This window comes from Amblyomma maculatum, chromosome 9, assembly GCF_055883805.1.
Source record: "Amblyomma maculatum isolate TAMU_Amacu chromosome 9, ASM5588380v1, whole genome shotgun sequence".
Taxonomy (NCBI): Eukaryota; Metazoa; Arthropoda; class Arachnida; order Ixodida; family Ixodidae; genus Amblyomma; species Amblyomma maculatum.
The window spans coordinates 77,553,380-77,575,922 of record NC_139352.1 but is presented as its reverse complement, the minus strand read 5'-3'; the positions used below and the strand labels follow the sequence as shown (position 1 = coordinate 77,575,922).

Below are 22,543 nucleotides of genomic sequence, written 5' to 3'. Positions count from 1 at the left end.
TTTTCGCGAACGAATAATGACATACGATATTATAGATCAAAGCAATGTCCCAGGGACATCCCATCAACGTCGAAAGATCCCAGGGACATCCTATCAACGTCGAAAGGCGATTGCTAATATCCTCTGGATGCACCAGTAATTAAAATATACCAGGCCTCGTGCGCTATGAAGGGTAAACAGCGCACAGTGTTTGCAGACAGATAGATAGATGGATTTATTGAAAGGAAAAGGCAGAGAGGTTGGCCCGAATAATTCAAATCTGGCCTGCTACTCAGATTTGAATTATTCGGGCCAACCTCTGACAAAATAGCACAGAGGGAATACGACAAAGCACTGTTTCGTCTCATACGTGTTTGCGGCAATGCGTTATCACCGAGAATTTGCCAACAACTGGACCTTATTTCTGTTCTGTTGGGTACATTTCCACACTTGTTTTCTCGAAAGATATAGGCGATAATATTACGCTACGAGCTAATGTGGATATCAGATTAACGCCTGTACATCCAAAGGGCAGCACTAACGTACTATGGATGTATGAAAAATGTCCCTTAGCGGATGTGCTATCTGTGTGCATGCACTGTACGCCCCGCATCGGGCTTGTTTCGAGCGAAACGTGGGCCCCTACTCCGAGTTTGCGTCGCTTTAAGAAGTGTCCCTATCACCGTTTTAAAACTGATTGATGGAAACGCCGGAACCGGAAGTGGTGGCAACCGAACTGTCATCCAGTTCCGGCGTTTTCACCAGTCAGACGACTCGATGTCAAGGCGAAAACTACACTTGAAATCGGCGTAAACTCGGAATACAGACCATGCTGCTATGAAGCAAAATTTAATCGTGCACGCTTCGCAGTGTATTACCACCTTTAGGATGCTCTAGACCACTGGTTCACCAAGGAGACTATATCACACTGTCGTTAAGAACGATCATGATTAGAGATGTAATACGTGACGTTCTGCGCGAAGGATACAAGGACTCTAGATTAATATACGCACAAGGCGTGCAGTTTTGAATCATTTCTTCGCTCTCCTTGCCTTCTTCGCGCAGCACTTCAGGTTTTACATGAACCAAATGGACCGAAAGCTTTACTGAAAAGGAGATTTATACTCTCAAATCTGCTCGTAGAGATCTCGAACGTGCAATTTACACTTGCGTTCGTTTTATGTCCCGTACAGTCTTTGTCAAAAGTGTAGAACGCTGAGGGTTAGCTTCTGAGCCACGTAGTGCGGCTTGTAATTCATTTCCAGTGTGCTGAATCTCCTGACGTTAAGAATTTTGTCCTCGCCCCTGCAATGGGAAGGACCTTTACTAACGCTAAATCAACGCCACTAAACAGCTCAGAAGCAGACCCCCTAGGCTCTACATTTTTTACAAAGGCTGTAAATGTACAAGAAGCTGTGTCACGATGCATGCCTCAGCGTAATCGACGTTAGTGGACTTTCTTGTACCGCAGCTTTTGCGTCTACGGATCAAGTTGTCAGGGTCCCCAGAACTGGTGTTCCATGTGAATAACCCTATGCAGAAGCGTGTAAGTGCATGTTTTTTTATCAAGTAGGCAATCACCACCTGCAGTCACCATTTAAGGAATGACTCGACCTCTCCCACTTCCCTGCAGCAGCCGCAAGACCCCGAGGAGGAGGAGGCGGAAGGCGGCGGAGGCCGCGCGCTCAAGCCTTCCAGCACGGCGGCGCCAGCGGGCCAGTACCCGTCGACGAACCCGTTCTCTTCGTCGCCGGCAGCCAAGATTTCTTTCTCTAGCTTCAAGCAGGGCTTCACAAGCACCACCAACTACCTCCGGCGGCGCTTTTCGTCGGGTGACCTCTCGGGGGAGCTCGACGACCAGCCGCAGGCCGCCGGCGGAGATGCACCCGCGGCAGCTCCACCGGCCGGCACCAATGCCGCCGGCTCTGCACAGCCGAGTGAGACCGACCTGTCGCTTAACCTACGGCCCAGCTCGGCCACCAGCGCGCCCAGCTCGCCGGCGCGCAGCGGCGTCAGCTCCCTACTCTCCCGTGGCGCCTCGCTGACGGGACGCGTCGTCGGCGGAGGCGGCGGATCGGCCGGAACCGGAAGGGAGCGACAGCTTACGCTGCTCGTGGTGGACGACGCGCACACCGACTGGTCCAAGTACTTCCGTGGCCGTAAGGTTCACAACGAGTGGGACGTGCGTGTCGAGCAGGCCGAGTTCAAGGACCTGAGCCTGTGGTCTAGCTCGGAGGCCGGTGCCACTGTCAGCATGGCCGCCATGAGGCAAGGCACTAAGGTGAGTGCGTTCAGTTGGTTGCAAGGTGAAGGAGAGTACGTTATCCTTATTCCACGATTGATCAATAATTAAGTGACGCAGGAAAGCAGTCTACTTCATTTGTTCTTAACAGTTTCCGCCAGGATGGGTAATGCCATTATACATCTTGAACTTCAGCGTAGGTATACAAGAGAAATCGTTCTTCCGTGCAAAGACCGTTGCCTTCGTTACCGCAGATACCACTGTACCTGATGTAATTGTGCGTAATGGCGATTATTTGCTGCACACGAACGGACATCGCGGTTTACTCCAGATCATTTTGCTTCGACGTGATTTCACCTCCTATCCACAATAAGGCGTGTGAGGTTAAGCAGCTACCACAGACATCCCCCATGATCCTGGGCGAAGTTCAGCTAGCGGATTTCCTTCTCACCACAGATGAGTCATCCGAGGCGGTTAAGCATTCCCTCGAGGTGCTTCAAAGCGTGCAAGACAAACACCCGAAGCGATAATTGGTAGGATCAAACCATCTCGTCATCTCGCACTGTAATCGCGCAAAGCTCGTGGTCGTCCACCATGAGTAAGGTGAAATGATGATGCATTTTTATGGCTCAAAGGGAGTGTGGTCAAAAAGCACCGTGACACAAGGTGTTTTCGTCTACGAAATATAAAGTGAGATCAAAGGTCCATTTTCCCAACATATGCCAGATACCAGACCAGCTAGAGAAAAAGCTTGTACGCGTTGAAAACCGGCGGGGTACGCGAAAATAGAGATTGAACACCGGACCTCCTTTATGCGAGACGGATGTTTAATCGCAAGGTCACGGCGCTGCAGGGTGAAATGATGTGCAGTGGAAACCTGATAGCATAATTTCGCAGAAAGGCGGGGGGGGGGGGGGGGGCACTTAAGCTTCGTCTTTATGGGATGACGCGACAGCTTTCATGACTTCCCTTTGCGGCTCCCCTTGTGGATCCTGCTCCGTGCACATGCAATTTGTTGCTAGCACAATCACGAACGCTTTAATTTGTGCCTCCATTATTTCAAACTTCTCATTGATATGCAGACTTCTGATGCGCGTACAAGAAGAGAGTGAGAAGTTTGGGCTTAAACTGAACATTAAAAAGACGAAGATCATGGCGTCTTGCCCTATCAAGTCCTGGAGCATCAATGGACAAGAAGTGGAAGCTGTGACAGATTTTCTGTTCTTGGGCGCCAAGATTACCTCGGAAGGAGACTGCAGCCAAGAAATTAGGAGACGCCTGCTTCTGGGAAAGAGAGCAATGGTTAGCCTTGACCACCTAGTAAAGAGCAGAGACATTAGTCTGCCAACCAAGATCCGTATAACCCGTGCTATGGTCTTTCCAGTTGTGATGTATGGATGCGAGAGTTGGACTGTGAAAAAGGCTGACCGCCGAAGAATTGACGCGTTTGAATTGTGGTGCTGGCGAAGACTCTTAAGAGTTCCTTGGACTGCCAGAAGATCAAATCAGTCGATATTGTCGACCATAAACCCTGACTGCTCATTGGAGGGTCAAATTCTAAAGTTAAAGCTAAGCTACTTTGGTCATCTGATGAGAAGAGAGGAGTCGCTGGAGAAAGATTTGATGTTGGGAAAGGTTGAGGGTCGCCGGAGAAGGGGTAGGCAGCGAACGCGATGGTTAGATGGCATTCTCGAGGCATTGCAGATGAAGCTATGTGATGTTAAGAAGATAGTGAGAGACCGGAAAGCGTGGCGTGACATGGTCCATAGGGTCACGAAGAGTCGGACACGACTGAACGCCTGAACTGAAAGCTCATATGTAAAAATTACAGGAGGTAAATTAAGCCAGCCTAAGAGCGGAAAAGGCCGAAGCTATTTTACAAGACTGTTTTCACTACTGCATCGTCATTGTTACCCCTACCATTATCATCATCGTCGTCACTGTATCTACTATCATTGTCAACTAAATGCACCCTCATTGTCGCCGCTAACACCATCATTATCACTATGTCGTCATTGGAATCATTGCTTTCAGCCTAACGCTAGACAAGGAACATTACAATCGGTTTCTCCCGAGCCTGGCGTGGAGTAGTGGTTTGCGCGCTCGGCCGGAGATCGGAGGTATAGTAGCTCGATACCTGGTGGAGAGAAATTTTTAAGGCGAGTCTCGATGGGCTACGCAAAATGGTCGCAGGAAATGTCCTCATGAACTGACACTTTAGAAAAAATTGTCTCCATCGAGAGTCGAATAACTTTCCCTCCGATCCCAGTGAGTGCGCAAACCCCTACGCCACGCCAGGCGCGTGAGAAACCGATCGTAATTCTCCTGTCTAGCTTGAGGACGATAGTAGCGATGATGCAGTTAGTGATAATGACGATAGCAACTGATGATGATGACAGTAAGAATGTCGATGACGATGCATATAGTGAAAATAGTCCTGCAAAATGGCTTTCACCACTTCCGTTCTTTAGAAGAGTTAAGCGCGGTCCTGTTTTTCTCTAAGTGCGACCATTCCCTGCGAACATTTCGGCAGCCTGTGAGGCAAGAAAGGCGTTCGTCTTAAAAACCACTCGACATAAATATAAAGTCCACCTTTAAGCAAGCCGTACGAGTGGGCCTGCGTGGCCTTGAAGTTGTCTGATTCCTTCTTCAAAGGAGCAAACCGAGTTGACAGCTCCTGATAGTGATATTGCGCTCAACATGACCTGCTACGCAAAAGCTGCGGTAGGAGTTCAAGACGCCTATCGACCTCAGGTTTCAGGATATCGATTTAGCGGTGGAAAGAGCGAATACTATTTAATTCGATGTTTTACCTAGAAACCCTTTTTGATTTGGGTTGGTTTGTGTTTAACGTCCCAAAGCGGCTTAGGCTATGAGAGGCACCGTAGTGAAGGGCTCGGGAAATTTCGACCACCTGGGCTTCTTTAACGTGCACTGACATCGCGCAGCACATGGGCATCTAGCTTTTTGCCTCCATGAGGAGGCGCTGACACAACACAGACCACCCCGCGGGGGTGGCGCAGTGGTTACGGCGCTCGACTACTGTTCCCAAGGGCGCGGGACCGAATCCCGGCCTCGGCGGCCGCTTTTCGCTGGAGGCGAAAAGAAAGGCGCCCGTGTGCTGTGCGATGTCAGTGCACGTTAAAGAACCCCAGGTGGTCGAAATTTCCGGAGTCCTCCACTACGGCGTCTCTCATAGCCTGAGTCGCTTTGGGACGTTAAACCCCACAAAACCAAACAAAGACCTCCTTGCCTAACACCACAAGAAGGTATGCAGAGTCAATCACAACTTAGCAAGAGCACAGCTCCACATGCCTGTGCTCGTGCGTAGCATGATTGCACACCAGCCGGTAACAAAATGACGGAAGGCACAAGCACCACTTCGAGGCCCCCATACTCGTGCGCCACTCTGAACTTAGGTATGACCGCTTTATGTGCAATGGCGCTAAGCACGTGCGTGGCCGCGCGGATCCATGTTCACGCTAAGTGTGACTGACCCTTTACGTTGAACTGCTGACTCAGTTATGAAGGCAGGCAGGCAAAGTGGGTTCCAGAGTCAGGGAACACAGCCGAAAGGAAACGCGCGACATATCCGGAAAATGTCCTTTTGCCAATGCAGGTTGTTCGCTCGTTCCGGCCTGACATGGTGCTCGTGCGGCAGCACGTCCGTGACGGCGGCCGCGATGACCGGCCCTTCCTGCTCGGGTTGCGGCTGGGCGGTGTGCCGGCGGTTAACTCGCTGCACAGCCTATACAACTTCCAGGACAAGCCGTGGGTGTTCGCCCAGCTGCAGAGCGCCCAGCGGCGCCTCGGCCGCGACCAATTTCCCCTCATGGAACAGAGCTTCTTCCCGAACCACGCCGACATGGTGGGTACGATGGCACACGCACCACGCTTCTCGACTGCGCACGAGGCGTCTACAGATGTTGCCAAAAGTGCGATAAACGGCGCTGCGAGTAATGCTTCGGAAAAAATTTACCAGTTACACAGCGCTATTCTACCCTCCCCGCCCGAATGCGAGTTTATGATTCTAGTCACTAAACCAGGTCTCTAGATCCATTACTGAGCCTCAGAAACCACTCACTTCATTTACCGTAATGCTTCACGGTCTAGTCAAGTCGCTGTCACATCATCGCGATTAGCCATATATAGTACGTCAACTGCGCGGAACTACTTTACTGCGCGGACGGTCGCCTGCTGACGTATCACCAGGAATAAGGAACTGGTGTACAAAAGACGATGTCAGTGTTTTTCGTATAAGTGTAAAAAAAAAAGAAAAAAAAACTGCACAGTAAAAGGAAATCGTCATCAGTGTTGCGCGTGGCCTGAGTGCCGAGCGTAATGCTCCGCGTACGTGAGCGTCGGGTCGTTAAAGTATATTCATGCACCGTTGTTTTTATATTTTTCTGAAGCTCGATAGACCTGGCTCCGTAGACCATGCACACTGAAAAGCGCTATCTCATGCTGTTTTTCAACGCTTTCAACCCCTATATATATAGGCACCAATAAGAATAAAGACAAGTGGGCAGGCGACGGGGAATTACCGTAAGGAAATGTGCACTTTCTAGACATAATTGCGTGGGGTAGGTTATTCAAGTTTGCGCATGGACAGTGGAATGCTGGGACATCTTGCACCCGATACACGCGTTTCTCATCCCAAATATCGTTAGCTGTGTTAGCATCGCTGCCTCAGTTTTGTGTCATGGGTGTCGACCCATACGCACATTCCTAATTCTGCAGCAATAAAGCTGCATAAATGGTTTGATTCATTGGGCACTTACGTCCCAAAGCGACTCAAGCTATAAGGGACGCTGTATATTGGAGGGCTGTGGAAATTTCAACCACCTGCGCTTGTTTAAATAGCCATGAAAAGCTATTTGCCTAAACTATCGAAAATGCGCAAGCCGCGACGACGCTCCGCCCTCCCCGCACAACTTGGGAGCGTTCAGTGCAAAGGCGAGCCCAGTTTGGCCCAGTAAGCCCTGATGGCGTCATCGAGGTTTGCACACGGTAATGTGTCGCCCCAATCGGTTACGAGCGGTCACCAGGAGCCCTTTTTAAAAATTTGTAAATTGTAGCCTCTAGGCAAAGGCATCGAATTTGATTCGAATACTCACAAAGACCACCTCTATAGATTTATTGGGACTGGAATATCACCACAAGCAGCATATCAGGGACCCTTTAACGTGCACTGACACTGTACTGTACACGGCTGGCTTGCTTTTAGCCTCCATCGAAAAGTGCCTGCCGCTGCCGGCGCACATAAATGCAAGCGGGTCACTCATGCACGCAGGCTTTCACCGCGGTCTTTGGCGCACAAACATGGCGGTCGCCTTGACGTTGGTAATGCTTGCGGCACTGCCCTGGACAGGCAGAGCCCACGAAGAGCTTGTATAAGTGCACACCCACAAGTGTAGGATGGCGGAGCGTTTATCCGTCAGTTTTCGCTTATTCCTTCGCACAGTAATCTTCACGACCTGACTTCGCGAAAATGGCCTCGCCATTCATTTTGACGCATGTGCTGCAAGGCCTACGCAGAATAAGTGGTGGAACTTATTACATGTCCTGACGCAGCTGGCAGCCTCCAAGTTTCCTTGCGTGGTGAAGGTGGGGCACGCGCACGGCGGTCTGGGCAAGGTGCGCGTGCAGAGCCAGCAGGAGCTTCAGGACGTGGCCGGCCTTGTTGCACTGGCCGGCGGCTACTGCGTGGTCGAGCCCTTCATCGAGGCTAAGTGCGATCTGCACATTCAGAAGATCGGCGCCGCCTACAAGTGTTTTGTGCGCAAGAGCATCAGCGGCCACTGGAAGGCCAACGTGGGCTCGGCCATGCTCGAGCAGGTGCCGCTCGCCGATCGACACCGGCTCTGGGTGGACACCGTGTCCGAGCTCTTCGGCGGTCTCGACATCTGCGCCGTCGAGGCCATACAGGCAAAGGACGGCAGGGAGTTCATCACCGAGGTACGTACCACTGTCCCCAAAATAGAGATGCAGTAGCTATTAGCCTCATTGGCCTCGTATGACGGATGCCCTGGGTTCAACTCCCAGGACTTTCAAGAACTCTTTGCGACGGGCATAACACCCCAACTTGATTAAAGGTGGGCAGCACTGCTTGTGAAATGCGTCACATGACGTCATAGACCATACCCTGCTACCGTCCTGGACTAGAGAGGGTTATGGCCAGCGACATCCTGACTTATTGCTAGAATATACGGGCCAACAAGAAAGAGGACATGACGTAGGGTATACGTTAACCACAGGGTATATAGCCTGTCTTTCGCTGGGGCTTGCATGACTTTAGGCTCTAGTCCGTACGCCTAAAATAGCTAAAGACCTACTCTCACAAATAAACGCCTTGACATGCTCGCGTAATTTTCAAGAGGGTTTGCGTGTGGCGTGGTGCGGGAAAACCGGAAGCAGATGAAGCGTCTCACCACGTGGTCGCAGGCCAACGACTCAGCCATGCAGCTGCTAGGAGAAAGCCAGGAGGAAGACAGGCGACTCATCGCCGATCTGGTGCTGCAGCGGATGCAACAGTACTGCCGACCGCCTCAGCAGATGGGCGCGGCACCACAGGCACCCACCGCCGTCCCGGCTCCCACGGCGGTGGTAGCCGGTTCGCCCGCCGTCGCCACTACTCAGTGAGTGCAGTGCTCGGGCATATGTCTAGTCAAATGCTCACCACCCCAAGCGTGCGCCGTTAATAAACGCATCGCTCGCTCACGCCGCGCGTTCTATATAACACTGACCAGCCCCAAGGGCCCCTTAGGTTCCACTGATTCGGAAAAATGCCGTAGGTGCCAGAAGTACTATAGTTCACTATGGACACCAGAAATGAATTCACATATCATTCACTTCCTCACATAATCGGTAGTTTAGACTTTGTAATGGAACGCTGCTTAAAAGTTTGCCTAGGCGCGTTTCCACCATGAAAAGGTCGCTTCCAACTATGTAGGTTGCATTTCCCGTTAACTGGCTAGTCTGTGGCATCATCTTAGAAATTTTATGTAGTCAAAGCAATAACTGTCAGAATGGCATGCTAATTGCTATTGCGTCACGCCAGAATAAATTAGTGCCAATGGAGCAGCCATAGGGTTTATTCCTGCATATTAGCAAATGAAAGCTCAGGAACCTGACCGAAACTTATTTGTGTTTTGTGCTTGATCCGAAATAAACAACCACAATTAAAATCACTGGCTTTTTCAGCCGCTACCTCAATACAGACTATTGCAACATCATGTGCGAACCATAATATGCTTCTTCAGGTTAAAGCACTCGCTTATTTGAGCTGAAATCTGGCACATAGATGGCATACGTTCGCTTATCCTTTTCAATGCGATTTAATGTCAAAATTTAGGAGAAACTCACGTCATCTTCAACATCGTTATCCTGTAATATGTAGCTTTCGCGTAACTAATACCGGTGGCGCCATCAGGCGCCTAGCCGAGGAATATTTCCAGCACTTTGAAGTTGGTATTAGGGGAGAAGAGAGAAGCTTATTTGAATATGCCTTCTCCACTGCTTTAACAATATTGAACACAGAAAACGTTGCTTACATAAAAGGCAATCAAACTTCAAAAAATGTTTTCTGGCTGCCAGAATAAAATCATTTAATCGTTTCGTGAATATCACAAGATGGCACCACCAGTTTGTTAAGCAAGTTGATTTTTTTGTTGTCAATCACGCAGACGACACCATTTCTAATCAATTCCGATCAAATCAGGCAAGCACATTTTCCAAACCTAGAACTGAAAAGGATAGATGGTCGCATGTCATCTGTGCGCAAGCTTCAACGCGATTAAATGAGCGGTTTACCCAAGAGCAGCATTTTATGGTTCGCGTTTAACCCAGTAACAGTTGGTACACTTGGGTTAGGCACTTACTAGATTTGATAAGAATTTGTTAATCCGCATGGTATGCGGCGATGCCACTTCGGCATCGCAGCCAGCGCCATCCCTCGCCTGCGGGGCGATGACGTTGAATCCGCTTCGCGTCTACTTTTGTAATTCCACTGCTGATACACAGATGGCGATGCAAGTACAGCTGCTGCAAAAATATTGTTTTTGGCCCGGCATCGCCACATACGATGTGGACTCCCAATTAGTTAACCGAATTGATCGGCTAGCCAGCTTTGCATACGCGAGAGCGGCATTCTTCAATCTGCATTTGGAAATTAACCAGGAACTATGTATTCCGTGTTTATTTCACCAGACTATAACCGGATTGACGTCACAACGCCACCATAAAAATGCTTCGGGGAACGCCATAAATGTATCACAGTCGCAATGCGCGCATAAATCTATAGGTGTGCAGTCGCTGAGGTCCAGTATACAGGAACAGCTATAGTATTCACTACCGGACTTCCATTCGGGTGGTTACGCATACCTTTGGCTGTCTGGCACTTATACCTTAATCCCAGGACTGTAGCATAGGCGCAGAAGCGCCAAGTCAGACCTCCGCGACGTAGCGCATGCTGCGCGTGCGTTTCAACACCGGCTCCTCGCACCTCGCAGGGAACCCCGCGCCAACACACGGCCACGGCGGGAGAGTCAAACGAGCGAGAAAGGGGAGGATCCTGACGACACCATGAGAAACCTGCGCAAGACCTTTGCCGGTGTGTTCGGCGACATGTAGGCGGGGCAACGACAGACGCCCCCTACTGCCACTGGCGCGCATCGAACAGCAGCAAGAGCAGCCGCCATCGCCGCAAAGAAAAGGGGGAACCCCGCTTAGCGTAGCTCATCATGTACTAGATAAAAAAAGTTGCAGGGCAACCTCGATGACGACACCGAGTCCCCACGAGGGTCGGCGGCAATAGGCGTGCCAAGCTAGCAGGGTGCCCGCTTCGTCGAAAACTGCAGCGCATTTTGAGGTCCCGTTGAGACAGGGCAACCACCACCCTCTACTCCGTGAGAACGGCTGCAGCTGCGTCGTGGAAACGCGCGTACCGGGCAAAAGCATTTCCGCGTAGGGAGATGTGAAGTTACTCTCCACGTTTAAGAGCTTCTCAATGCCGTCGCTCTTTTCACAGAGCCGAAAAAGCTGCCGTGCCTGAGACTACGCACGCGCTAGGTGTATTGAACAATAGCCATCGAGGAGGACGAGCAATAGTCAAGGAGGCCCTTGGTTACCCTCAGATCTTACGGCTTTTGTCGAAAGCTGCGCAAGCGTAGCGCCGTGGTTGCCAAACGCCAAGCAACAGACGAAGTCGCTTTCAACCAGCGGAACCGTCCTCTGTTCAGCAAGCCTTCTTTCTACTGTCAAGAATTTCTTTTCTTGAGAAGTCAGTTGTCAAACCTGCGACTCATGAAACAAGCCCAAATAGTGTTATCCTCTGAATTTGTCGCCGACAATCAACTAGGAATATCTAGACGGCATTGTGCGACCGCTCCTGGTTGAAGAGTCGAAGACATCTCTGGCAGCATGCATTAACCGCAACCTATCAGGACTGATGGCCAAGGTCAGCACTTTTGGATGTTGCCTGCTGATGGCCATGTGGCCCTGAATGGTTCACTCCATTAGAATTACACAGAATATGATTTACAAGCAGTCTTAAAGGCCCTGAATCTTAAAAGGAAAGGGGATGTACCGGTCCATGCGCTGTAACAGGCAGTACTTTGTTAATTACCTCGCACAACTAAAATTTGTCAAGTATTCAACAAAAATGCTGTTCCAGTTGGCCTTATGTAGGTTGTGGGTGCCTCAGCCATTTGTACTTGGAAGCTTCCACATGCCTTCCGCACGATCCCATCTAATGGAAAGTCAAGCTTGTCAATAGAGAAACCTTACAAGTTTGTGATGCGGTGGCTTAGGCATCCCAGTAAACTAGACTTTCTTGGAAATATAGGCTAAAAGGTAGTTCAGAACTACTGCAATAGAGTTGCAATCTCAGTCATATGGCAGGTACCCACCAACAGTAGAGGTGAAGCAGTGGTATTCAGTAACATGGACAAATTGCAGTTTGAGCATGAGTCTTTGCATGTCTAGCAGGCAACCTTTATAACTGCTGAAAAGCCAGAGGTTTAGCACATTTTCGGTGTAGGTTCCTTTATCCACTATGGCACCGATGTGGCGGACGCACTGGCATGATAGCACACCAGATGCAGGCATCTCTAGAAGTGCCCTCCATGTATATGTCTATGCAGGAAACATTTTTTGCAATGGTGCTGTTTCAAAATGGAGAATTTTTTAGGAAGAACCTGATCTAATAGCCTTTCAGATCAAGGGAAAATACCAGTAATATTCAGCTTCAGAGGATTACATGTCAGCATTACCCACTAGCTTAGGAACAAAACATCTGAACAGGGAAAGAAAATGGCCATGCACAGGGTATGCCTACACCATTCCAGAGGAAAGGTTTCTACAGTCGGCTCTGCAGAACATAAGAAGTGGACAAGCCTAACCTGTGCACTTCTACTCAGAGAATGCATACAGCAAGAGTAAAACAAGTGGGAATTCCTTACACCCTTTCACGGCAGCTTTTGAAGGCAAGAGGTTTTGTCAATATCGGTCCTGAATAGACAAAAACTAAAGTAGCCATGAAAAACAGTTATCACCTGAACTATTATTGACTACTGGACAAAAGAAGGTGCATCTTTTGTCAAAAGTACTGTGCTAGAAGTTGCCAACCAGAAATGTGGCTACATCAAATCTGGTGAAGGTGTGAGGCAGTTTCACTGATGTTTGCCCCGAACAAGCACATGCAAAAACATCCTTTAATAGCTCCAAAATGAGACCAATGCAGAATTTATTGTACTCTTTAATGTGGTCTTTCCAATATGTATGCTAAATGGCGAGTCAAGAAGACATACTGGCACCTGGCATCCCCATACCACCATACTTGGATATAGAGAGAAGAAAAAAAAACATCCCAAGACAAAGCCTAAGCATAGTTCCCTTGGGGGCTCGAGTGTAGCAACGAGGTTCCCCTGCACTGCGCTCCTGTGGCGAACAGACGTGATGCTGGAGCAGTTTGTGATTAATGTCGTCGTAATGCGGCGGCCGACTAGTGTGCAGACGCGCCGTGGCAGATGCGCTAGCTCCATCGATGGTGCAAGAAGCCACATAATGTCACACAAGAACGAAACTGCATGCATTATCAACAACTGGTGGCACAGAACACAGGCTTCACGAAAGCCTTCCTGGCCACCAGGTGGAGACGCCATGAAAGGGGCTTTCAGCCTTCAGTGACACTAAACAGCCGCCAGCCAAGTCAGAGATGGGTGTGATCACTTATCTGTGCCATTGTTCTGTGTTCACAGCCCACTTTGGCATAGCTTGACGTCAAGGTGAAAGTGGCATTTATTAAAAATGCAGGCTTTGTCGCAGCAAGTGAAAAAGCCTACATGAAGAAATTTTACAAGCCAGCTGTTGGACTCAGCCTTCTGCAAAAACTCCTGCAATGTTTGTTTGGCATGCCAGTGTAGTTTGCACTTCTGACCATCATTCCTTACGATGGAGCAGAGCATCTGCTACGATGTGTCTTTCCTCTGTCAGACTGTTATGTGCACGCAATGCAGCGGATGTTTCGCGGCTTGCATAGCTCATTATCAGTGCTATGATTAGGCCCCGAAATGCACAGTGTTTGCCCCTTTGTCAGTCAGAGGCAGCAGTGCTCGCAACGAGTGTCCAGCTAAGGTGCTGTCTGCAAGCCGTTTGCAGAAGGATGGCCACATGCAGCAGCGCTTTAGTGCGAGGGAGTAGAAGTGCTACTGTAACAAGCCGTGCCTGTTTCAGATGGTGCAGTGAACTTCCTTAAAGCAGGTAGGAACTCCATAACAAACACTACAAAATGAGTAGTAAAATCTAAACACGACTTAGCTATAACAACATCTTTGAAAGTCACACGACTGTGTGGTAAATGTCACAATGGAAACAAACTGAACAAAAGCCAATAATGGACTTCCACAAGCCAGCATATGCCAGGCTTTACATGGTGCTGCTAGAAGGCTAGAGTTTGTTGCCTCAGTTCTGTGGCCATCCCTCTCGCTGCGTGCTCATTGTTAAAACTCAGGCTGACTATCTTTATGCGTCACTACGGAGCTGAAGGGCTCCATTCTCAGTGGGTGTGATATATAAGTGCTAATCAATTGTGGACTGTCATTCCGCACAAAAGGGTGCCGCCATCACGGTGACCCCCTACTCTGTGGATAAGCAAGTTCTTCTTCAGATGTTTACCTGTAGAAATAAATGTGTGTGCCTGCTTGCCCTCCTCCTCAAACCTCCTGTTCCCTATGAGCCCCGCTCTCCTCCTTTCAAACAACGATGATCGTCTCGATGATCCACTGCCAGGCTTGCCAGCCCAAGAGTCACTCGAGCCGGTTGTGTTGCTGTCTTACTGGCACTCGCAAAATCCACAAAACAGCATCCCAAAATGTGCACTGGTGGACGGCCACGTAGGACAAAGGCAATAAAGAATGTGGGCATCTGAAATGTGTTGTAATACACGCTTTTTTGTAACAAGTGCATTCGGAACATGAGCAAGGCTTGGCATGCACTTAGCATGGACTTTCAGTTTATGAGCGCAGTTAAGGGAGAGTGACCTGGAATAACAAAGTAACTGGTGGACAAGACCGGAAAGCCAAGCCCAGCATTACTGTTAACTTATATGCTAATTCAGCAAAATATTGCCTTGCTTGTGTCTTTCTAGCAGCAGAACAATGTAATCAGATTCCCTTCAGGTACAAATTAAGGTCCGGAAGGTGGAAAATCTTCAGAAATTTTACCTGGCAAGAAGAATGCCAGAAATGCATGCAGAAAATCCAACTTCTCCCACTAATTAGTTCTATTGGGTCCTCATTCCTAACGTGGCTTCACACTACACTCAAGGTCTTCATTGTAGTAGACTCATTCTTGTCACAACAAGTTGTTAGTAAGCAAATCAGCACATTTCAGGCACTTCAGAGCTTTATGCTTGAGAAAAATGCAAACAAAAATTGACTCTCCCCAGAGCTATACCAGCAGAACTACCAAAAAAACACAAAACTTTCTGTTCAACAAAATGAACTCCTTGGTTCTCTTCGTATGCCCAACTAAGCATCTTTCTACACAAGTGTGTCCAGACATCAGTGCATTTCTTGCATCTGAACTTGTGGAAATAGCGTGTCGTATAGGCAAGATTTGATGCAGGTCACATCCATAAATGTGGACGCTGAGCCTGAAGTCGGATGTTGATTTTTGTTCGCAGAACTTAATGCCTTTGTAAGCAAAGATGAGGTTGCTTTATTGCGTGTTGCGGTATAACTTAGCTCACAGATCATCCAATTTATATAGTGAGCAAGCGAATTGGCACTTGTACCTGCAGGCAGTACAGTGGGTTGCAGTACATATCCATCTCAAATGTCACGAAGAAAAGAAAACTGATAGATAAACCATTGGATGTGTAAATATCCTGAACTGAGTGAAATGATTTTACCTTAGTTCTGTGCATGTTCTCTTTTCAAGGCTGAAGTGGTGCAACAAACACTCCAGTAAGAAAGGCACATTTTCAGCCAATCCAGAATATATATATGATGTGGCATGCCCATAGGAAGCTGCACTGCTGAAGAAAAGTGTGAAGTGCAGTCAATTCTCAATTTGTTCAGAGTGATTTTCCATTCCGTAGACCAAAATTCACTTAAACTCATTTCAGGCCCCTTTCACCGCCAGTAGGGACTGCTAATTTACAAAAACTGAGACCATTCCCTGTAACTCCGATAGTGACCATCCGGACAGTAAGGTGAAGTAAAGACCTGCAGCGTATGCAGTTCCAATTTTTGCCCCTTCTGCAGTGTTTTCTTACGCGTAAAGAGAAGACTAAAACACTTGAATTCGCAAATTCAACCACAGGTAGCTGCATTATGCTAAAAGAGTGTTCACAATTACCAATGCTGAACTACATGCCATCAGATGCAACATCTGACCAAGATGCAGGTTACAATGATAATGTTCACACTAGCCAGTGAGAGATCAGCATGTCACTTTTCCAGTCTTGTTCACACCAAGATTTGTTTGTTTTTATTTTTGTTGGCAATCAGAAGGTGTCTGCAGAACAAGCATGTGTTCCATTCAGAGGTGCTGTTGGTTGGCTTAGTCGACTACGAACTTGAGACACGACGCCAGGATATCTACCACAGCAACCGCCCGACCGCTGTTTTTTGATGAATGCAAGTAATTTGCAGCTGTCACTTTTCAACCAATACAGACACACGTCTCTGTGACATGAAAGTGTCAGTTGACCTCGAGAATAATTGCAAAAGTACAAGAAGACTCACACAGGTCATACAGCCAACTGGGTCAGCCTACATTTATTGGATCATGCTGCTTGTCGGCATCTCCTGCTGCACCTTGTGGTCAGCAGGGTTCGGGGCACTCTCGTAGCTGCACAATACTATCCCCTGCCTCTGAGCCTGCACACATCGAAGCGTCCACCACTCAATTATTTATTGGTCCTTAAAACTAATACCATTACAAGCTGTCAATGCTCAGTGCAATTTCCACAACATTTTAGCACACTCAGTGCACCATACCAGTCCCTACAGCCCTGCCCGTATGCCCTGCCAACAGAAATGACCCTAGTAGGTGCTGAAATGCTAGACTAGCTCGGCTATCACTTTCTTTGCACTGCTGATGGTTTACCAACCCTTTCCAATGCATTACGGCCACTGCACATGCAAACTGTACAAGCAGTGATTCATACGTGACAGATTATGAAATCATTCAGCAGTGCAAGTGGGAGGATGATGTGGTCCAATGGTACAGTCAGCAATGTGGTTCCGCAACAATCGAGGAGATGTCAAACGTACCTCGGAGAACTCTCCATGCAGGCCGATGTAGTAGATGCGTGTCACGTCATCACCAAAGTTGCTCGGGAAGTGGAGCGACAGGTGGTGCACGCTAGAGAACTTCACAGCCCTGCAGAGCACCACAGCCCTCTCAGTCACCCTTTGCCCACCCCACCATTCATGTGCCAGCAGCACCTACCCCCCCCCCCCCCCCCCCCCCCCCTCGCCTAAAGGCCTCTCTACGTATGCGGGGCAAACAACCATGCAGAAGCGAAAAAGCGGCAAACCTGAGGGGGTACTCTAGGGAGCCACTGGAATCATGCTGGAGCTCAAACTCCTGCTCAGGCGCTGCACGTGCATCACTGAAAGTCATCTGGGGCCGGTTCTTGAATCTGCAAGTAACGCACAAACATTATGCCGGTATCACTGTCACTGCACAGTTATGAAATCAGTCACACTAAAGCACTGGCGTGTTGCACATGTATACGCAATTTCACCAAAATTTCCATTGACTCTTACAACAAGTAGTCCAGCGTCCAGGCAGTAAAACAAACACACACGTGCGCGTGCACACGCATGCTCAAACGCAGAAAAAGTTCAGAGTTGTGAGGACTATAAAAAAAAAAAAAAAAGAAAAAGAAAAGGCACCCTCATTGCAGAAATTAAATAAAACTGACATACTGAGAAATTACCATTACACCATAATTAACTCCATCAAATTTCAATGATTGCTGAATATCCACAGAAAATAAAACTGGGTGCAAATTGAGAAAAATTCGAACCTCCTGCATGACCCGCCAAAGCAGCATTATATTTAGGGGTTGGAGTTTTTAGGTTGAATCAAGGAAAAAAAGAACAAAAAAGAGAGCTATAAACACATACCGAAATATTTTTTTTAAACACAGTAATAACAAGAAATGGTCAGTAACCTTTCGGTGTGTGCCATAGTACAAGTTACAGCCGGTCGAAAAAACATAATAAATAAAATGCACAAGCATGGTGAGATAACTAGATAATTTGGTCAAGTTGTGCAGTTCCATGTTTTGAGGCACTGCTCTGCTAATTAGACACATGCCGGGTGCAGCTGTAGAGAGAGAGGCTCCACTACCTGAACAAGCCTCAGTTTTCTGCTACCACACTGCCCTCATACCATGAGTCATTACTTGGTTAAAGAGACAGAACATCGCACGTCCAAATTTTTTCGATTCAATGGAGAGCTTCCTGTCTAGAGTGGTTGATTCCATTGTGGTTTTGTCTGACACGCTGTAGAACAGTTATACGGAGGATTTTTTTTATCAGAGTAAGCGCCCATTTTTATGTAGTCCGATTCTGAAAACTACGAGTAGTGATCGAAAAAATTGTGCGTCGACGAACTAGCATAAATCAGTAATTTTAACTAACAGACAGTAATTTCAGTACAGTGTATCGTCCATTTTAGTTTCTACACCCAAGGATATTACGGCACAGGAACGTTCCCCTCATCAACAGAAGCTTTAGTGGGCTATGGTCACCGCCTCATCCAAGGAATTCAAAACACTGTGGTGCCACCTAGCGACAAATGCTAAGAACACATTGCAGGCAATGCAAAAGGAGGGTGAGTTTTTCTGACGGGTGCATGTGAGAGAGCGTAAAATATAAAACAAGGTGAGTATTTTTCAAAAAATAGACAATACTGCGCAGTCATGAAAACCAGTAATATTTTCTCAAGATGCAGTCACGTGGGTTGCTATAGTGATAATTACAGCGTTTCAGCGCAAAAGAAACCACTTAAGCTGTTTTCAAAACATGCGATTTTCAGTGTCAAATTAAAATTACAAATCCTCGTTCCTTAGATGTTGTAGTGCTCGATCTATTCGATATAAGGCAAGATCGATCTTTTCATCTCCACCATAATCCACATATTAAAAAAAAAGAAATCGAAAGTTGGGTGCTAAATTTAGCGCTAAAAAGGCTTGCTAAAGTATTAAAAGGTTACCAAAAAGTCTAATTTGCAATTATGGCCACAGAAGTTTGAGGGCGAGTTGCCATTCGGGCTAGATTCTGCATGAATATATCTTTCAGCAGAGCTCTTGCATTTCAGGCAGCTAACAATTCAAAATTTATTAAATTAAATTAAATTTTAATCAGAAATATGTTAGTAATTTGCATAATTCTGCAAACAGAAATGAAAATTATTTACATTGTAACACTTTCACACATGATGAGCCAGAAAAGACCAGATTAAGTTGAAATTCAAGTGAAACAAAGGAGTGCGTCACTCCATTCATACAAAACTGCGGAAACTCTGGTAGTGCCAAGCATCAGAATGATCACCTTGCAATTACTCTTACCTAATAGTTCCTCCAATCACTGAAAACAGTGTGACACACATTGTGAGAAGTAAGACGTTATGAATAAGTTTTTAAAGATATTTAAAAAATGCTGCTGAATTCAGCAAACATTATTTGCCTTCAATGATTGTGCACATGCTTGAGTTATCGGGCATGGCAATGAGGCACTTGGTCCAACATTGGTATTAACATCAAAATAAATGTTATCGTAATGTTACAAATTAACAAATAATGTTTTATGTTGCATTAAAAGAATATTTCACGTTTACAAATAAAATATAATCATCGACATGTTACAATGTTTCAACCTTAACTATAACACTTTGATATATTTTAAGCATTCTCCTAATATTCGCTGCTACCCAAATTGCTGTAGTTTTGGGCAAGTGGCTAGGTGCCGGAGGAGCCGTTCACTTAAATATTGTCATTTGGAGTCACACAAGCACCACAAACATCAATTTGACAATGACATTAAAAAAAAATGCACATGTGTGCAGGAGCTCAATGCTTTACTTGTGTTGCCAGCTTCTTTTCCTGGTTTTGCCAACATAATCCAACCTCCTTGCAGAATAACTCAGCCAGATTTCAATGCTGAACGCAGAGCTGTATTGTGGCTGAACACAGTACTTACATGCGGACTTTAGACGGATGTGTGGCAGCATCTCCTCCGACCACCAGGATGGACTTGAGTTTCACATTGCCCGTAAAGCTGCAAGGCACACACACAAGGGTGCGAGTGATGACAGCGGGTTCGCATGCCTTGCTTGGCTATGGTACGCACGGAATATTGAAGAGCAGTTCCTCATCAGCATCACTGTCCACATACTGCAAACAGAAGGAACAAGAAAGCTCTCAAGCTGCACATTTCTGAAGAATGCCCATGACAGCTAGGGGTATATGTGATTTGATTCATGCTTTTATGTGTAAAATAAAATAAAATAAAATAAAAAAACAACCTCCAAGAGCATGATCGTGCATTGTACACAAAAATAAAAAAGCAATGAAAGGGCTCCTATTACCCTTCATGCAGTTTCTTTATAGCAACCATTTGTTGCACCATTAGCATAGCTCACTGTAATTTTTGCTTCCTGTGAGTGCCTTACACACCTCACAATGTATTATTTTCAAAAAAATTTAAGCTGGTTTGCAATGCCCCATCATGCAAAATAAATTTACATAGAACTTGCTGCACAGCTGTCTGATCCTTTTGTTTTTGTGATCAATCAGCACGCAGGTTAATATGCCTTCTGAGGCAGGTATCAAAAATAATCAGCACAACACATGGCAATAATGTTAACTGGCAGTATTTCCAAACTAAACTTTTCGCTTACCGCAGTGTGTTAACAAACAATTAAGGAGCATACCAGTAAAATGTTTGGATTGCAGTTAGGCGTTCAATTTAGTTGGGACAGAAAGTGCGGGAACGACAACGCATAAAGCGACAGCTCACAATAAAAATGCAGAGATCTTTGCCAGCTAACACGCTAGAACAGATTTCGGTGAAGAGTACAGCAAACTGCGCAATATTGACTGAATGTTAACAGCTAAAACATCTTTGTCGAGGGCACTTCAAAGAGCAGCGAGGACGACCAACTACTTTAGATCGCCGAGTCGAACAGTGCTTCAAAAGCACGATGCATAGCAAACTGCCCCTTCCAGTTCATGCTGGGCAAATATGCATAAAACTCGCCAATGCACTTTTAGCTACTTTAGATCGCCGAGTCGAACAGTGCTTCAAAAGCGCGATGCATAGCAAACTGCCCCTTCCAGTTCATGCTGGGCAAAGATGCATAAAACTCGCCGATGCACTTTTATGCTTCCCGCTACGAAGAATGCAACAAACAACCTATGCCAACGGCTAGAATCGGTAGCGAACCCCAAAATTTTAGTAGCAATAGCTACCCGTGACAGACATCAACACACAAGAAATTAATATGACTTCCTTTTAGGCAGTATAAAAAAAAAAAAAGAATTTTGCTTGAGGTACAAAAGCGTTTTAAAAAGGCATGTGTTTGTTTCATCCGTTCCGCTCGCATTCTGAAGTGTGATAGCAATGACCATGTGCAATGACAACAGCGCGTTCCATGGTGCACTACAGAAGTTTGATCAGCGCAAGCAGTTCGCGATCACGTCGCCACAAGAGATGACACAAAGCCAGCCAGTAAACAATCATCACTTGGTAATGCTGAAGGCGTGCGCAGAAGGCTACTGCGGCGACTAGGCTGGATGGATGGATGGATGATAGTGGCTCTGCCCTTTGTATCGGACGGCAGCTTGCGCCGCCTAGCCAAAAAATTAAAATAAATATATTTATCTCTTTTCCATTTTTAGCTTCTAACTCGCCCGTATCTGCCCCCCCCCCCCCCCCCCCTCCCTTTTTTTCCTCTCTTTATTCTCTTGACTTTTTCCACCAATCCTCTAACCTCTCTTTTGTTATCAGAACGCGTTCCTCATCCATTCGTCCATCTTCCCCAGTAAATCCCAGCGCTCTCTCCAGATCTGCCGCTTTTTCCGCGGGAAGGGCAGGACGAAGTTTTTGGCACCTTAGAACATGTTCCGTTGTTTCCTCCTCAGCAACTGAGGTGGTTGTCAGCCTTCCCGGATGCACCAGCAAAAGGCTCACCTTGTCCCGATCCAGCCTCTGTTCCCAAGGTTTGAAGACAGACTTTCCCGAACCTTCCTTCACCTCGTTGAGGCATTGCACGTTGTCAAGGTCTATTTTGGAGTAGAGCGAATATTGAACGCCCATTTCTGGACCGAGCGGAGACGATCCGCCGTGGCCGCCACACGGGTCGCCGCCGTCGTCGTGATGGTGGTGGTGGTGCGCCATGTACACCACTGCTTCGGCTCGAGGCGCGTGCACAGGTAGACCAAACAAACAATACGACGTATTACGTAACCCACTCGCGCACGATATCAAAACAAACGCTACACTATCGCTACACTACGTCAACACCACCACAATGCTTTTGCGTGCGGTTGCAACGTTATGGCTACGGCTTTGCTTGCGGCTTCGACTTACGTCGACTCGTTTAGTACTGATAGTTTCATACGTATGTCGTCCCTACCATAGCGCCTCTACCCAAGGTTTATAGCTCCTTTGTTTTAATTTTATATAGTACAAATGGCAACGCGTATGCTGCTGCAAGGTTCTGAACCGTAATGATGCTGCCACATCACGGTCTGATTACGTATTGCTGTAGGTCTCGACCAGGGTGGTCTCGTTATTCATA

General features: G+C 47.2%; 2 protein-coding genes across 2 annotated transcripts; one reads left to right on the top strand and one right to left on the bottom strand.

The window, feature by feature from the left end:
• Positions 1-2,233: 2,233 nt before the first annotated feature.
• Positions 2,234-10,852, top strand: Syn (synapsin). The gene is made up of 5 exons (XM_084579889.1): positions 2,234-2,260; positions 5,841-6,089; positions 7,796-8,179; positions 8,666-8,859; positions 10,732-10,852. The coding sequence occupies exons 1-5, from the start codon at positions 2,234-2,236 to the stop codon at positions 10,850-10,852; spliced, it is 975 nt and encodes a 324-aa protein (XP_084436015.1).
• Positions 10,853-16,226: 5,374 nt separating this feature from the next.
• Positions 16,227-22,330, bottom strand: LOC146179504 (PITH domain-containing protein CG6153). The gene is made up of 6 exons (XM_084579134.1): positions 21,934-22,330; positions 20,092-20,135; positions 19,942-20,019; positions 17,268-17,372; positions 17,002-17,110; positions 16,227-16,605 (listed from the first exon to the last, which is right to left on the bottom strand). Exons 1-6 carry the CDS (start codon positions 22,138-22,140, stop codon positions 16,504-16,506), a joined length of 645 nt encoding a protein of 214 aa, XP_084435260.1. The 5' UTR covers positions 22,141-22,330; the 3' UTR covers positions 16,227-16,503.
• Between the last annotated feature and the right edge of the window lie 213 nt (positions 22,331-22,543).